This window comes from Anoplophora glabripennis, unplaced genomic scaffold, assembly GCF_000390285.2.
Source record: "Anoplophora glabripennis isolate ALB-LARVAE unplaced genomic scaffold, Agla_2.0 scaffold485, whole genome shotgun sequence".
In the NCBI taxonomy this organism is placed as follows: Eukaryota; Metazoa; Arthropoda; class Insecta; order Coleoptera; family Cerambycidae; genus Anoplophora; species Anoplophora glabripennis.
In genome coordinates this window covers 359103-375057 of record NW_019416727.1, presented here as the reverse complement: position 1 = coordinate 375057, position 15955 = coordinate 359103, and the positions used below count along the sequence as shown (strand labels likewise).

The following is a 15955-nucleotide window of genomic DNA, read 5'->3' as shown; positions in this document are numbered from 1 at the left end:
ACCCTGTATATTATTTTATGTTTCTATTCTCTCTCATATTAAACTGCTACAATATTTTCATAACTTCTATGAAGGAAATCGATAGTAAATATTTTTTCCAAATTTCGTTACTCTACAAACATTTTTTTGTGTCAAGGATTCATTAAATAAACAATGAAGTTCAAGATAAAAAGAGAAATTAGCTATGCGTTTGAAATGGGTGTGCTTGAATACGCCCAACTAATTTTTAGGCAATTTACAAAATTAGTCCGCCTAAATGTACCGCGCCGAAAATAGTTACCTCTTCTACTAATTGGAAGTAAGGTATACTGAGGTCTATCAGTTCCCTGGTGCTCTGCGCCTGCTTCTTCAAGTTATTCCATCTATCCTGCAAATCTGAAATTTGGCTCTGAATGTGAGGCGATTGAGGATGGCGTTCGGCCAACAATTTTTCGCCGCTATTTACGAATGTCTGTACTCGCTGCTCCAAAGTCTGAAAAAGAGTAGGAGATACTATTTTTAAAGTTTGTATTGGGTGGCGACAACAATAATGTATATTCTTTTAAATTAATCTAAGTACATTGATTGATGAAATACAGAGTTGGAAAATTACATATTTTAGTTGAAGTAAAATAAATATGTGATTTAAAAATTCATTATTTTAATATTCAGTAACAATATTAAGAATCATATACTTCTTATTTACTATTTTTATATCTCATGGATGTAAATAGCAAAATGCAAATAAACAAATTCAAGTAATTTAATTTAGCTGTTAAAATAAGCTTTGATACAACTTATTTGTTTTCTTCCTGAAGAAGAATGTAAATGAATTTTGATATAAATATAAATATTAGAAAAAACTGGGAAACAGACATTATTTAACCAAGTTCAATAATTTGCATAAGTGGTAAATTCTAATTCCTTTAATGAAAAGCTTTTAGTTACTTTAATGATACATTTCAGTGCGTGTTCAATATAAGATTTTATGTTTAATGTTTACAAGGATATAAACGTATTTATATACATTTCAATGTTGGTTTTCTTCCTTTATCGTATAAATATATTTTTTCCCATGAAATTAATAGTAATTCATATTTTTATATATCAATTATAATTAATTTGTCTTTATCTATTTTACTGTTGTTATTGGTTTGCAGTAAATAAATTTTTATTCAAAAAATATTTTCTTGGATGTATCTACTTAATTTTCTGTTGTTACAAAGCTAACATGGCAATTAAAATTTGACTGTACAAACAGAGCTCTGTTTACAAAAATATATTTTTAATTTAATTGCTTGGGTAAGTTAATAAAAATGACAGATGCATAATTTAATTTTTATAATTTTAATTATTTAATATATTTACAAATAAATCTGCTATAACTCGGAATATTCTTCATTAGACTAGTTTATCATAAAAATCCTTAGTAAGCCAAGGATTTATAGATACTACACTCTTTGCAGATGTAAATTAGAAAGCGTTACTTGTATTTCAGGTTATTCAAGCTTTAATTTGGTACATGTAAATTGTATTTGAGAATAGCTATTCGTATTTCAAAATGTGTCATTTGAATTCCACAAAGTATCAAATGTATTTCAGTGTATTTGTCAAATCAATTTCAGAAAAAAAATTAAAAATGACAATGAAATTTAACAACACATCAATTTTACAAGAGAAAAAATGTCCTTTGTGAATATATTCTGTATTGTCCTATATAAAAACTTAAAAAACATGCGTGTATTTAAAATAAGCCAAAATATCAGTCCCATGGTAGTAAATTTTTTATTAATAAATAGTAAGAACAAATACACTAGGCACAGAAATTAAGGGATATTAAAAAAATCCCAAAATTTTGGGTGATTCTCAAAGGGCTGTAACTTGGAAGGAAATGGTCGTAGAGAGAATAAAAAAGGAAATTGAAGCTTCAAGTGTCTAGTTTTCAGATCTGCAGTTTAAAATTTTTTAGTGAAAGCAGTTTTTGAGTAATCATAAGAAAATCAATGGAAAACGAAATTTGTAAATTTTTGCATTTTTAAAAAAGGCCGATGAACTTTTTTTTGGTAATTTCATCATAAAGCTCTTTTACATAATTTAATTCTCTTCAATTTGAGCGGTTCCGGAGCCTTGTACGATTACTTTTCGCTGAGTTATTATCCATCAAAGCAAAAAAACTCAGTTTTGACTTTGGCAATCAATTACTCGGGAAATAATAGTCGTACAGAAAATCCAAGTAGGGTTTTGAAAACTGCAAAGTATTCTCTACAAGTCGTAATTATGGGTTTTTGATAAAAAGAAATTCTTCTAAGTGCAAATGTTGGTTAGAAAAAAGGTAAAAAGTTGTATAATTAAGGATATTTGAACTTTATTTTCTCAAAATAATTTTTGAAAAAAATTTTGTATTTTTTTTTTTAGAATTATGAACGTTTTTTGATGACGAAAATATGGATTATTGCTAAAAAACAATTTTAACTTAAAAAAATTAATAAAAAGTGAACAACTACTGATTACATTGATTTTCAGCAAAAACGACAAAGGACCCCGCACAAATCTTATGGAAATTGGGTCCCGGTCAAATTCGCTGAATTTTTGATATGTGATAGAGTTCATCATACTGGTCAATTGTCTCAATGGCCACAAAGCTCAAAAATGGATAGTTTGGCCGGTACAGAGCTTTAAAGCTCCGAATATCCTCCACGGATTTATGTATATGCGCAGTGTGTATAGACTTTTGAAATAGCCTATTTCATTTTTTTTATTATCTAGGTTTATATTTTTGAGGTTGCTGAATTCAGATCTGTTGTTAGATTTTCAAAATTGACAGTTGGCAGCTGTCAAATAGCTGTCAATGTGCTATAATAAAGCCAGAAACTTGTTTTTTTATGTTTTATTTTTTTTTTTTTTTAGTTCGATAAGTTCAAAGACGATATCAAATCAATAACAATGACTATCGGCAGCTGTCATTTAGCTGTCAACAATTCTTCAAAGTCCGGTAATAAAGTCAAAAAATTATTTTTTGTTTATAACTTCAAGTTTTTTAGATAAGTGAATATAAATATGATATAAAATTATGTAGTCATCAGCTTACAGCTGTCAACAAGCTGTCAACTAACTGTCAAAATGCAATAATAGAGCAAGTAACTTATTTTTTGTGCTTAACTTTGTGGATAAGAAATCAAACATGATATAAGTTTATGACATCACTTTTGAACTCAGTGATCTAAGCAACTTAAAGCTTTTTAAAAAAAGTAACTTTTTGACTTTATTATTGCATTTTGACAGTTAGTTGACAGCTTGTTGACAGCTGTAAGCTGATGACTACATAATTTTATATCATATTTATATTCACTTATCTAAAAAACTTGAAGTTATAAACAAAAAATAATTTTTTGACTTTATTACCGGACTTTGAAGAATTGTTGACAGCTAAATGACAGCTGCCGATAGTCATTGTTATTGATTTGATATCGTCTTTGAACTTATCGAACTAAAAAAAAAGAAAGATAAAACATAAAAAAACAAGTTTTTGGCTTTATTATAGCACATTGACAGCTATTTGACAGCTGCCAACTGTCAATTTTGAAAATCTAACAACAGATCTGAATTCAGCAACCTCAAAAATATAAACCTAGATAATAAAAAAAATGAAATAGGCTATTTCAAAAGTCTATACACACTGCGCATATACATAAATCCGTGGAGGATATTCGGAGCTTTAAAGCTCTGTACCGGCCAAACTATCCATTTTTGAGCTTTGTGGCCATTGAGACAATTGACCAGTATGATGAACTCTATCACATATCAAAAATTCAGCGAATTTGACCGGGACCCAATTTCCATAAGATTTGTGCGGGGTCCTTTAAACATTCCAGGCACTAAGAAAAAAAATCGCAGCGTTTTGAAATTATGAGGGTTTCTTTAGGATACTTTGAGGTTGAAAGGTTACAGTCAATATCTCTAGTTTATTCATTATTTGCAAAGTTATGCCAAGTTATTCAAATATCCCTAATTATGCAATTTTTTACCTTTTTTCTAACCAACATTTTCACTTAGAAAAATTGTTTTTATCAATAACCCATAATAATGACTTCTAGAGAATACTTTGCAATTTTCAAAGCCCTGTTTGGATTTTCTGTACAACCATTATTTCCCCAGTAATTGATTACCAAAGTCAAAAATGATTTTTCTCAAATTGAAGAGAATTAAATTATCTAAAAGAGCTTTAGATGAAATTACCACAAACAAAATTTTGAAGTCCATAGGTCTTTTTTAAAAAACCAAAAATTTACCCGTTGATTTTCTTATGATTACTCAAAAACTGCTGACGTTAAAAAATTTTAAACTGCAGATTTGAAAATTAGACACTTGAAGCTTCAATTTCCTTTTTTTTATTCCCTCTACGACCATTTCCTTCCAAGTTACAGTTCTTTGAAAATCACCCAAAATTTTGAGATTTTTTTAATATTCCTTAATTTTTGTGCCTAGTGTATTAAAATTAAAATGATTCTCTTTATTATTGATTTATGTAACATATATTATGGTGTTGATGACTATAACACTAAATTAGAATTGATAAATATAACACTAAAATTCAATGACTACCTGAAGTATGTTTCACATTTTCTGAAAGACAAATTATGATTTCTGAAAAATATTTTAGGCCTTCTGAAATACATTTTAAATTTTCGGAATTAAATCTAATTATTGTGAAATAACATTTAACGTTTACTGAAATACATATAATTAATCTGAAAGCCAAATAACGCTTTTTGAAATTAAATTTACTGAGATTAAATTAAAGTGAATTAAAGGATATCACATTTACTCAAAAATCTCTGAAAATGATTGATGCAGATTGGTGAAACGACAAAGTTGTCAACTAGCAGCGGAAACACTATGAAAAGTTTTGCTGAGACCCCAGAATTTCGACAGTGTTTTGGAAATGCGAGAAATTAATCGTAATAATATGGATAAGAAAAAAGTTTCTCTAACTTTAATTTTGATTAAAATAATTTAAATTTGAAACGTCGAGGCTTTTGATATATAATGATCAAAGAAACCCTCTTAAAGGACTTAGTATACCTTGTATTAATATTGGAAAATTAATACGAAAATAATGTATATTTGACAACATATCTACCTCGATAGTTTTTTCAAAGTAGCCAAACGCTTGCGATGTAGCCTTGGCTGTGGAAATGGAATCCCCATATTGACCCTTAAGGTCTTTAATTTGACGACCAACGTCTTCCACTGATTCGTAGATTTGTTGGAGTTGGCTGTCAAAAACGCAGATCTGTTTGTGAGATTCCAAGGAGTCTTGTCTCTGACGCCACTGACTTTCGAATTCGCCCCTGCGCAACTCTAAAACGTGTTGCAATTTATTAATATCTTGCTCCGCTGCTGCTTCCGGCTCCTAAAATGAGAATTTGTATTAAAGGAAATGTGAAACTATATTTGGCATAGAGAATAAATAAACAGTGACCAGATATGACCAGATAAACTGGACTGTTATCATGCTGTCTATGAAGTAAATATGATTTTAATCATTAATTATCATAAACATCTTAAGGTCGCCTTTATTTTAGAAATTATTCTTTCGTTCTATTTTTGTTTGTTTTACCACCCCCTTTAAGGGTAATGGAAAGAAACTGATGACCTATAAAGTTTTTTAAATTTGAAGAGAGAGGTTATGGTGAGGTAAGGAGATTTATGGAACTACTATAATGCCGACTTCCAATATAAGTTATTGGAGGTAATATTGAGTTGGAACAACATTATGTATATTGGAGATTGAGGATCTCTGTAATGTAGGTCTTAAAAATAAATTACAGAAAATTAAGTTTTTTGATTGAATTTGAAAAAACCTTTTCAGATTCTTTAACTCAGTAAAGTTTGAGTCATGTCATTTCTATTCTATCTAAATAATTTTATCAACAAAACTAAAGGGAATTGATGAGTAATTTTGCATTTTTTAGAATTACACTAGGAGTACAGAAAATTACCTGTTTTTTAATTCTTTCGGCAATCTGATCGCATTCCGATTGAGCAAACCTCAACCTTTCAACAATGGTTTGCCTACTAGATTCATGATCTCTTATGATTGATTCCACTGCAGCAACATCTTTAGGGTATCCAGTCTTTTCCAATTCAGAGTTCACGTCATCAGCCTTTTTGTCTATTTCCTCGAGATTTCTGAAGTAGCCTATAAGAACTTGTAACAAAATTTGGTACTCCGACGAGATTTCTATTAGCTTCTGATTCAATTCGTACAGCTTATTTTTGACGTTGAGTGCTTGTTCATCACTACTTGAGGCTTTCGAAATTAGGCCTTCAGCATTCTTAATCCTCTCCTCTACCTCATTTTGAGCCTTCTTGATGTCAGGTACGACATTTACCAGCTTGCTCTCAAGATGATCGGCTAGTTCGCTGGGTTTGGTTGAATTCGTGGTGATTACGGGGTACAACTGGGTCTCCAATTTTGACACCCAGCTGATAGTCTAAAAAAGAAAATATTTTTTTTTGTTTATGGCATCGATACGTGTACACAGTGTGCAAAAGGAAACCATACGTTAACGGATTTAAATAGTAACATTTAGATGATATATAAGTGACGAATCATGCATTTCTTAGTAAATATAAGTATTTAAACGTAATTTCTATAAACAATTATAAAGTACGCAAGTAAAACGTAGCATAAAAAGAAAATTTAAAACAAAAATGTAACAAATAACTTAATATAACACATAATTAAGAATATAGTATTACACAAGTCATAGTGTCACGAGTTTAGACCAACATTTTTATTTTATCAAAAATATGGTCAAAAATCCTCCGAACACTTTCGATCATTTGCAGTTCCGTCTAAACATGGAAAATAAACTGGATCACAGAAACTAAAAAATTGACAAAGTTAAGGCTTCACAAATTTTCTTTCTCACTTTAAGACTTAAAATTGATCTGTTTCAAAGAAATAAAGGATTTTCCTTTAAAATATAATTTTTTTACATGTTTCAAAAACTTTGCCCTTTCTTTTACTGGTACGAGATACCTTTTATTTTTCTGAGGATAAATTTTTATATTATGACTTTTTGAAAATGGTATAATACTCTCAAGGTCCTCATTTATTTTATTTGAAACATCATCTACTTTAGAATAACCAAAATGATGTAAAAATTTTAAGATACTGAAAATATCTGCTGTATATACAAGGGACAATAATGGACCAACAATATATATTTGATAATTATTTTCATTAAATTTATTGCATTCGTCATATTATTACATTGGGATAATTCGTTATGCACAAATAAAAAATTATTTTATTTATTTTCGAAACATTTATTTAGACAAGTTGTTCCATATTTTTTCCTGACTGATGTCTTTAAAGTTTCTCAATAAAGCTTTTCTGTTTTAACAAGTAACAGAGCGGTTATGTTGCTTTCTCTTCAATTTAATCGTTTTTGTATATTTTGTCGAAAATCATTTATTTATTCTCAGCAATTTATCACATAAAAAATTTGCGAACTGAATACATTATACGGCTTTTTGTGTGTTATAGAATTATTGGTTCAATGAGGTTGTGGTGAGCTTTTTATGTTTTTGGGACCATTATAATTTTAGACAGCCAAGGATTTATTTCACAGGAAGTTTTAAATGTAAAATATAATCATTATTTTATAGTATGTTGTCGAAGCTGAATTTTACGTTTTGCAGTGGTATACCAGTGGTTTTATTTTAGCCAAGACGCTGTTTGTATAATCCACCTACTACAACAGATGATCAAAAACGATGGAGCTGACTACCAACGCAATGTTCGGTTATATTTAACGAATTACCAAAAAGTAGACAACATGTATAAATAAAGAAAAGCGATTTTTTTAATATAAAAAACAATAAATATAATAATATAATGGCATCAAAAGTATTGATTTTTTTGTATCAAGTTTAATATTGCTAGTACCTAGTCGTCCGGTTTGTCAATCCAACCATTTTTTTCTTTCGGATTATATACTTCGCTTTATTGCATTTGGCGCCATATCAAAAAAATCTGCACATAAGAATATTAACAGTTCTATTTTAGATTCTGAATTTCTGCTTATTACTACGTATAATGTAATTGACATGACATGGTCATTAATTCTTAACATACTATATTTTACATTTCAAATGCTCATAATATTTCAAAAATAACTTTTTAATTTTCGTAAGATTTGCTTAGCATTAAAGAAATTGAACGCAACGAGCCCGGAAAAGCATTCAAAACTAAGATTTGTTTACAAACCGCATTTTTGAAATGAAGAAAAATGAGAATACTTTATCTAATTAGGGATTAAATCAATGCACTTATTTATTTGTAGTTATGTTTTAAGTACTAGATTTGCGAACGGTTAAATTAATTTTGAAAATTTTTAAACTTTTCTTAATTTTTAGTACAAGAGTAAAGTATTCATCAAGGTTTTATACAACTGACGTGCAAATAACTTTTTATGTTATATTTCTCTAAAGATAGTTAATACCAAAAATATATTCTTACATTTTGTTTATAATAAATACCTACATTAAATTAATCTATATGATAATATATAGTCCATATAATCTCTTTATATTAAAAGTTAAATGGTCCTACATAATTTTCTACTGTAAATATACACTAAAATATTATTGATTATTGTTTTGTCATACTATGTAAAACATTATTATTACAGCAATAAAAGTTTTAGATAAGTGGAGAAAATTTTAGACTGTTTTGTTACTAATTTAATGGTGCCCATAGTTCGGGTCTGCCCAATAGATTTTCAGAAATATTTCGAAACTTTTCGGATACAAACAATTCAGCAACTTCCCGGAAGGCATAAGAAACATGATCTTGCGAAGGAAATGATGATCTCACAATGCAAGGTTGAAACAAATATTCGCACTAAATTTTTTGCAGAGTTGCTGTAGATTTTCTGCATTTGAAAAATTCGTAAAAGTAACATTTAAGTAACTATTTTTGAAAATATCTCGAAAGACTTATCAGCTCGGACAATTTTAGGTCACTTAGTGAATAACATAAAGGTTTTTCTATTTTTCTATCTCTCATAGTTTCTGAGATCCCAAAGACATAAACCGCCTAAATTGCCCACACGGTATGTGTAAAAATATCATCAATATAAATTCATTTGTGGTTTTATTTATATTTCGAAATTATCTGTTTTACAGAACTGCCAGTGTTGTGTCAATCCTCACGAAAATACTCGTACCTACTTATTTGTAAGACCCTGTTGACATCTATAATCATTACAACATGAAGGCTGATAATATTTGTTTTATATTTTTGATGGAGTTGAAAAGAGAATTTCACGATAGAAGTCACTCTTGTAAAAAGTAATTTGTTTCTGTTCAAATGTAGAAAAACGTAATGTGAAGTGGGCCAACCTTACAGGGTGGTCCTTATAACGGAACCCTTAGAACTCGCTAATACACTACTTCAGTTACGAAACGTATAAATAGCCAATCCTTTTTCAAGGTTTAACATGTACAGAGTGACCACGTATCGTCTCAACCATTGATATTAATAACAAAAAGTTGTTTGCAGAAATTTGACATTTTGAAGAACAAGAAAATAATTTTCTATATATCGAAAATTTTTATTAGGAAAATTTGGGCAAAATTAAAATTTATTTCTATATTCCAAGTTCGGACGTTTAAACTTAAACATTTTTCTTCGCTACACCTACCTTTAAGACGACATTTGAACACTCTGTATATATTAATTATTATCGGAAAAGGATAGTTTTATGTGTTTCTTAAATAGTGACTTATGAGGATAAAAAGAGTTACTATATTTCTAATTATAACTTTGTAAAGATCATACTGTATTATGTTGGTTCACTTAAAATAACATTTCTCTTTATTTGAACAAAAGCAGACAAGAATGACTTTTTCATGATATGAGAAATAAGAAAGTTTTCTTTCTTTTTCAACTTCTTTTGGCCCGGGTTTTGGTGATTTATTACAGTACGACATTTATACTGCAAGTTTTGGATCGATACATAGTTAAATTTTTAAACGACGCCGTACGTACTTGCTGATACAGGGGTTAGGAATACAGGGTGCTGGGTCAAATAACCCCTTGAAAATTTCCGATGGGCTTGTAGTCTATTAAATTTCAACAAGAACAGAAATCAATATTAGAGCGTACCTAGGGGTTCGTCTAGTGGGTACGCCCACCTAGAGTCTAGCCTGAGAATAAATGACACGTCAAACAGTTCTAGCTACGGCAGGAATTTTTGAGTTTGCCGAATTAATATGAATATAACCTTATTTTCTCCTTAAAACGTAGAAATCAGTAAGCACACCTTATACAGTGCGTTCCAGAAGTAACGCAAAAAATTCATATTTTATTTTGTGTTGAGTTTTCACAAAAACGCTAAAACACGTCAATTAGTAAATTAGAATTGTCGTTTTGTCACGTTGCTTAAACCTTTTTTGCGCTATGTTTCATAAACCTATGACGTCATCGACATTTTTTTTAAATAGCACCACCTAATTTTTTAAGCATAAATGGATAGCCCTTTTGAAGGGAAGTGCGTAGATATAGGGTTTGGCCTACTTTAGTTTGACAGGAGCGAAAAAAAAAGCCAACGATTGGAATGAACATGGTTTGAATTAATAACAAAAATAGGTATCACAAACTTATGCGCGAACAGTGCTATAGCAAAAAATCTGTTTTGGTTTATTGTTGGCATATGTTTTTATGTAGATTAGGTAGATACACCCGATCACAGTGGCTATGTAGGCATTGTTCTGAAGACGACAGTTAGCGAATGCAATAGTGCCTCATATCATTGTCACAGTTACAAATACCATAACTTTACATTACGATGGTGTTGTGTTTAAATGAGAAACAAAGAACTGAAATCCTAATTATGGTTGAATACGGAGATATAGGATCCGTAGTTATGATGAAATATGTCAATTATTCAATGCCAAGTATCCAGAACAACCAATACCTCCGTGTACAGTATGCAGATTAGTACCCAAATTTGAAGACGCTGGCCATGTTAGAAATGTGTCTAGATCTAGAAGGCCAACGACAGTGATAGAAAATGATAGGCAAAATGTTATGTTTAGCTGTCACTGAAAATCCACACATTGCCATTCGTCGTATCGCCGCAAACGCCAACATATCAGTACATAAAAACGTACCTACAATCAACCAAAACACAAAACATCCCCAAATTTCCATTTTATACTGTGGCACTTTTCTCGCATCAGTTTATGATACCTACTTTTGTTGTTATTTTAAACCATGTCCATTCCAGTCAATGGCTTTTTTCCCGCTCCTGTCGAAGTAAAGTAGGCCAAACCCTATATCGACGTATTTCCCTTCAAAAAGACTATCCATTTATGCTTAAAAAAATTAGGTGGTGCTATTTAAGGAAAATGTCGATGACGTCATAGGTTTATGAAACATAGCGCAAAAAAGGTTTAAGCAACGTGACAAAACGACAATTCTAATTTACTAATTGACGTGTTTTAGCGTTTCTCAACTCAACACAAAATGAAATGTGAATTTTTTGCGTTACTTCGGTGACGCACTGTATAGTGTTGTTTAGTACTATCCATTTTTTGTTGGAAGAGACTTTAAGCAAGCGTATGTGTTTCATATACTCTACTTTATTTATTTCGGCTACACCTGCGTTTTTTTTTAATTCCTAACATCAACAAAAATATAGGTTTAGGTAAAAAAATATGCTCAATATCAGACACCCTACCCTGTATATTGAAAATTCATTTGAATCGCTTATTGTATTCCTTGTATTTACTAATAAATCATTTCGAAACGTTCTGTTCACCAGCAATGCTTGCCAACTTTTTTTCTAAACAACTAGATTAAGAAACAAATTGAAAATTGGAAAGCTGGTTTCAGATAGCTACAATAATGCCTTGAGACTTAAAATACCGCTGATCTAATATGTATATTCTGTTCACTGTACTTTATTTTCATTTATTTATATTTAACTTGTACATAGGCATAGGAGTACTCTCGTTAACGCGATTTAAAAATACTAGAGCAAATTTATAATTCACAATAATTCTGTTAGTCAAAGTGGAGCACAGGAACACTTGTCTTGAAGATTTTAACCCGGACAGGTTGATTTATTGGGGATATATTAGATAGCTTGTATAGCTATCGTTTGACCTAAAATAAAAGGCGATGGCTCTTTAACGACTTTCCACCGAATGTCTAAATATACAAAAAGAAAACAATATTTTCTGTTCGTTTTTCAACAAAAATAAACAGTCGTCTGTCTTGTGCAAATATAACACACGCCGCCATTATTTAGGCCCAGATTCTAACAATTTAATGTCAGGTTTTAATAGTTTAACATACTTTAGATATTTATAATAATGGATTTTTCAAAAATTTATAATTTGTTGGTCCAAACTCTTAGGCTGCAAGAAAATTATTTATTTGCGACATATTTTCAGTTCCTTTCTATTTATTTACATATTTTACCGCTGGAGAAAAAGTTTATGGAAACAACACTTCAAAGGGATCAATCAGGGATTGTTTTCACGGAATTATTTTTGCTTAATAAAAAATGTTTGTCTGAGAAAAGCAAATGTATGAAAAATATGTCCCTATATCACATTAGCTTAATAAATTTTCAAACAGGTAGCGAAGTACCCAAATATACAGAAAAAGTGAAGAAAAATATTCATTAATAAAGTTTCAGTTGTCAGCTTACGGAATGCCTACTAAATAGTACGTCGTAAGTATAATTTCTGTTGGAAGAAAATAACTGAAGGGATGCATTTTTATATCTCCACACCACGTTTTTTACAGCTGATGTAAAAGTGAAAGTTTGACATAGAGGGTTTTGTTTATATTTTAAATTGGATTCATAAAAATAAACCAATTAATGATAAAGCTAACTTCAAATTTTTTATGGAAATACAGTATATACTTTAGATAATAATTAGATTGAACACTTTCTTTAAAACAACAGTGATATTTTATAATTTATTTATAGAAATAAGAAACTAGGACAATATATACCTACTATTATTAATTAATGTGCTAGAAAGAGATTAATATTACTTTCTGCGCTACCAAAACTGTTTCTGATACATCTTATTAAAGATACATCTTTAATCCTATGTCACTGTAATCCTAAGAAAGTTTTTTCTAACCAAATACATGGTGTTCTATATTTAAAAAAATGAGTTGACTGTGTTTCTAAACTTCTTGACATTCGCTTGTTTATTTTGATGAATCCAGAAAGTAGTGTTGGAAAATTCCAGAAAATTTTATAAAAACTGCGTTGATATGATACAAACAAAATATACTGTAACCAAACTCCTATGACTAGCCGTTATGGTATATCAGTATTGGCTTGAATATTTATGGAACTGTAATAGATTAGAAACGTTTGCAGAAAATTCAGTGGACGGATTAGTTCATTTATTAGTGCGGAAGTTTGTTTAAAAGCTGTGAACTAGAAATAGTTTAAACAATGACTGACGAAACACTTTTTTTCTTTAAACTGAATTACAGTACCGTAAGCCACTTAAAATTAACTGGTGCGTCAAAAATTGTAATGGATTTTTTCGTGGGAAGACAAGAAGAATGGTTTATGAAGCTTGGTAGTCAAATTCCAACGCAGACCACACATTAGCATCACAGAGGGGATCTGGGAGAAGTAGTGGGTAGTTCTTTCAGGACTTAAAGATTGCTCGGTGAAGAGCTAACGGGCATAGTGAGCAGCGGAAGTGAGAAATCACCAAACTACGGTACTAACCTTGGTGCTCTCCGCCATGGTCTGCTGCAGGCGCACTAGGAGCTCCCGTTTCTCCACCACCTCCGTGTGGAAGGTCTGCCAGTTCCTCGTCACGACTAACTGCCTTCCCGACAGCCGTTCCAGCACCGACTCCACGCACACGCAGGCACGCTTCGTGTCGAGATGCGGTTCAGATACCTACAAGATAAATATAGCACTGAAGAATATATTTCTACATCTATGCAACGGGCTTCTTAATAGTTTACAGTCGTGGACTTCTTAATTAGCTGCAGATATTAGGAAAATGGGTTATTTCGTATTAGTTCTCTCTTTTTTGGGATCATAAAATTGTACAGGGTGATGGAACAATTCTAACAACTCATGACTGTTGTATTTTTTTGTCCAAAATGAAGATGCAAAGTTTTGATAGTCTATGGATTTTGCATTTAAATTTTTAATTTTTAGCTGAGATACACAGACGCACAAAAAAGCAGTCTTCTGTATATGAACAAAAGCAAATTTGCTATGGAAAATGTTCCATCGCTTTGTATTTTTTTTAATTGCCAAGAACTATCCTAAAACCAAAAAGGTAGTTCAGTTGCTTTCCCCTTGACTGCAGTCTCGGAAATGACTAGACGTTCGTTAAGTTCATTGCATAATTTTTGAGTATCCAAAGACTCAATCAACCCTTAAAACCTTTCAGTTGTGGGTGAAAAACAGACAACCACCTATAAAACCTTACAATCAGCTAAATTCTACATTATGTGGATTCAGGTTTAAAAAATCATAAATCACAACAGCCTCACAGCGGACTTACGTACTCATCACAACAGACAAGTAAGTGATACGAGATTATTTCACAGGTCTTGAACTCAAATTCCTAACTCAGAGGCACTGCACCACAATCATATCCTGGATATACGAAGACCAAATCAGTCCATTAACCCTTAAGTTCTTACTGGAATCTAAAAATCCTCCACACCTTGATACCCCAATTTTGCTACAATTTTAGGTTTAATAAGTAACTCCTTGAACGAGACTGAGCAAAAGAGTCTATCTGCAACTGAAACCTAAAATCTCTGAAGGCAGTTGGGAAGAAGTCAAGAAAACCTACCCACTAATAAAACTATCCCTCAGAAAATTGTATAATGGAGTTGTGTTTTTCTTATTCAATTACAGTTACCTTCAGGTTTTTAAGATATATTGTAGATGGACTCCTTTGCAGGGCCTCGTCCAAGACCTACTGCATGTAAAATTGTGGCAGAATGCTCAAGGGTTACAGGAATCATTTTCGTATGTCCTGAGTTATTAGATCAGGATCGTACTGTGTGCAATGTTTGTGGGTTAGGAATTTTGGCTCTAAATAAACTATCATCACTGACTGGTGCTGTGTTACGTGTGTGGTTTTCGCTTCTAGGGCTGTAAATTTGTGGCATTACGTATACGAGTTTATGTCTTAAATCTGCCCAATGTATAATTTCAACTGATTTTTAGATTTTAGGGGTGATTTTCTTCTGTTCACCAGGAGTTGGAGTGTTGCAAGTGTTGATTGAGTCTTTGAATACGCAAAATATAGAATGATCCTCACAAATATGATGCAGAGTTTTGGCTGCTTTTTATGTTTTAGTAGTGGGTTTTGGCAATTAAACCAAAACTTGTAATGGAGCATTGTCTCTAGCAGACTGGGTTTCTGGGCAAAGCATAGGAGATGTCTTATCCGTGGGACAGACAATTTATTTTTCTATCCCAGATAGAACGGTGTTATAAATGTTACATTTCAAGATATTTGCCAATTGAAATACATTCTAGTTAGGAAAATAATTAATGGCTTTTATAATGTTGATATTATGTCGGATATCTTAGTTGGCCAACTACCGTAGCAACTGTCAATGGCAATTCCTGGGCTAGTTGCCACGCCATCGGTTTAGGCTTCTTGACGTTTCGAGACATATCTGTCTCATCTTCAAGAGAAACTGTGACGGTGAAAATTTTTTAATTTTTCTTTGAAGAAACTTTGAGACGGAAAACAGTTTCAAAATTTCTTCTGATGAAGAGGGTGATATATAGTCTGAAATGTCAAGAAGCTTAAACGGATGACGTGGCATACGGCCTGGGAATTGTCCAGGTATTCTGTCAGGTATAACATATAAAGACAATTTTAGAAAAATAAGGATTTATTGCTGTCGTTCAAAATGAAAATTATTCAA

General features: G+C 31.3%; 1 protein-coding gene across 6 annotated transcripts in view; it reads right to left on the bottom strand.

Annotated features, from left to right (window-relative positions):
• LOC108913037 (titin) overlaps positions 1–15955 on the bottom strand; it is a 164038-nt gene that overhangs the window by 26598 nt on the left and 121485 nt on the right. For all 6 annotated transcript variants that reach the window (XM_018718493.1, XM_018718495.1, XM_018718496.1 and 3 more), the window contains 4 exons: positions 13770–13946; positions 5982–6476; positions 5120–5392; positions 281–472 (listed from right to left, as the gene is read on the bottom strand). In XM_018718493.1, the coding sequence (XP_018574009.1) occupies positions 281–472; positions 5120–5392; positions 5982–6476; positions 13770–13946 (1137 nt within the window). The remainder of the gene's footprint in view (positions 1–280; positions 473–5119; positions 5393–5981; positions 6477–13769; positions 13947–15955) is intronic.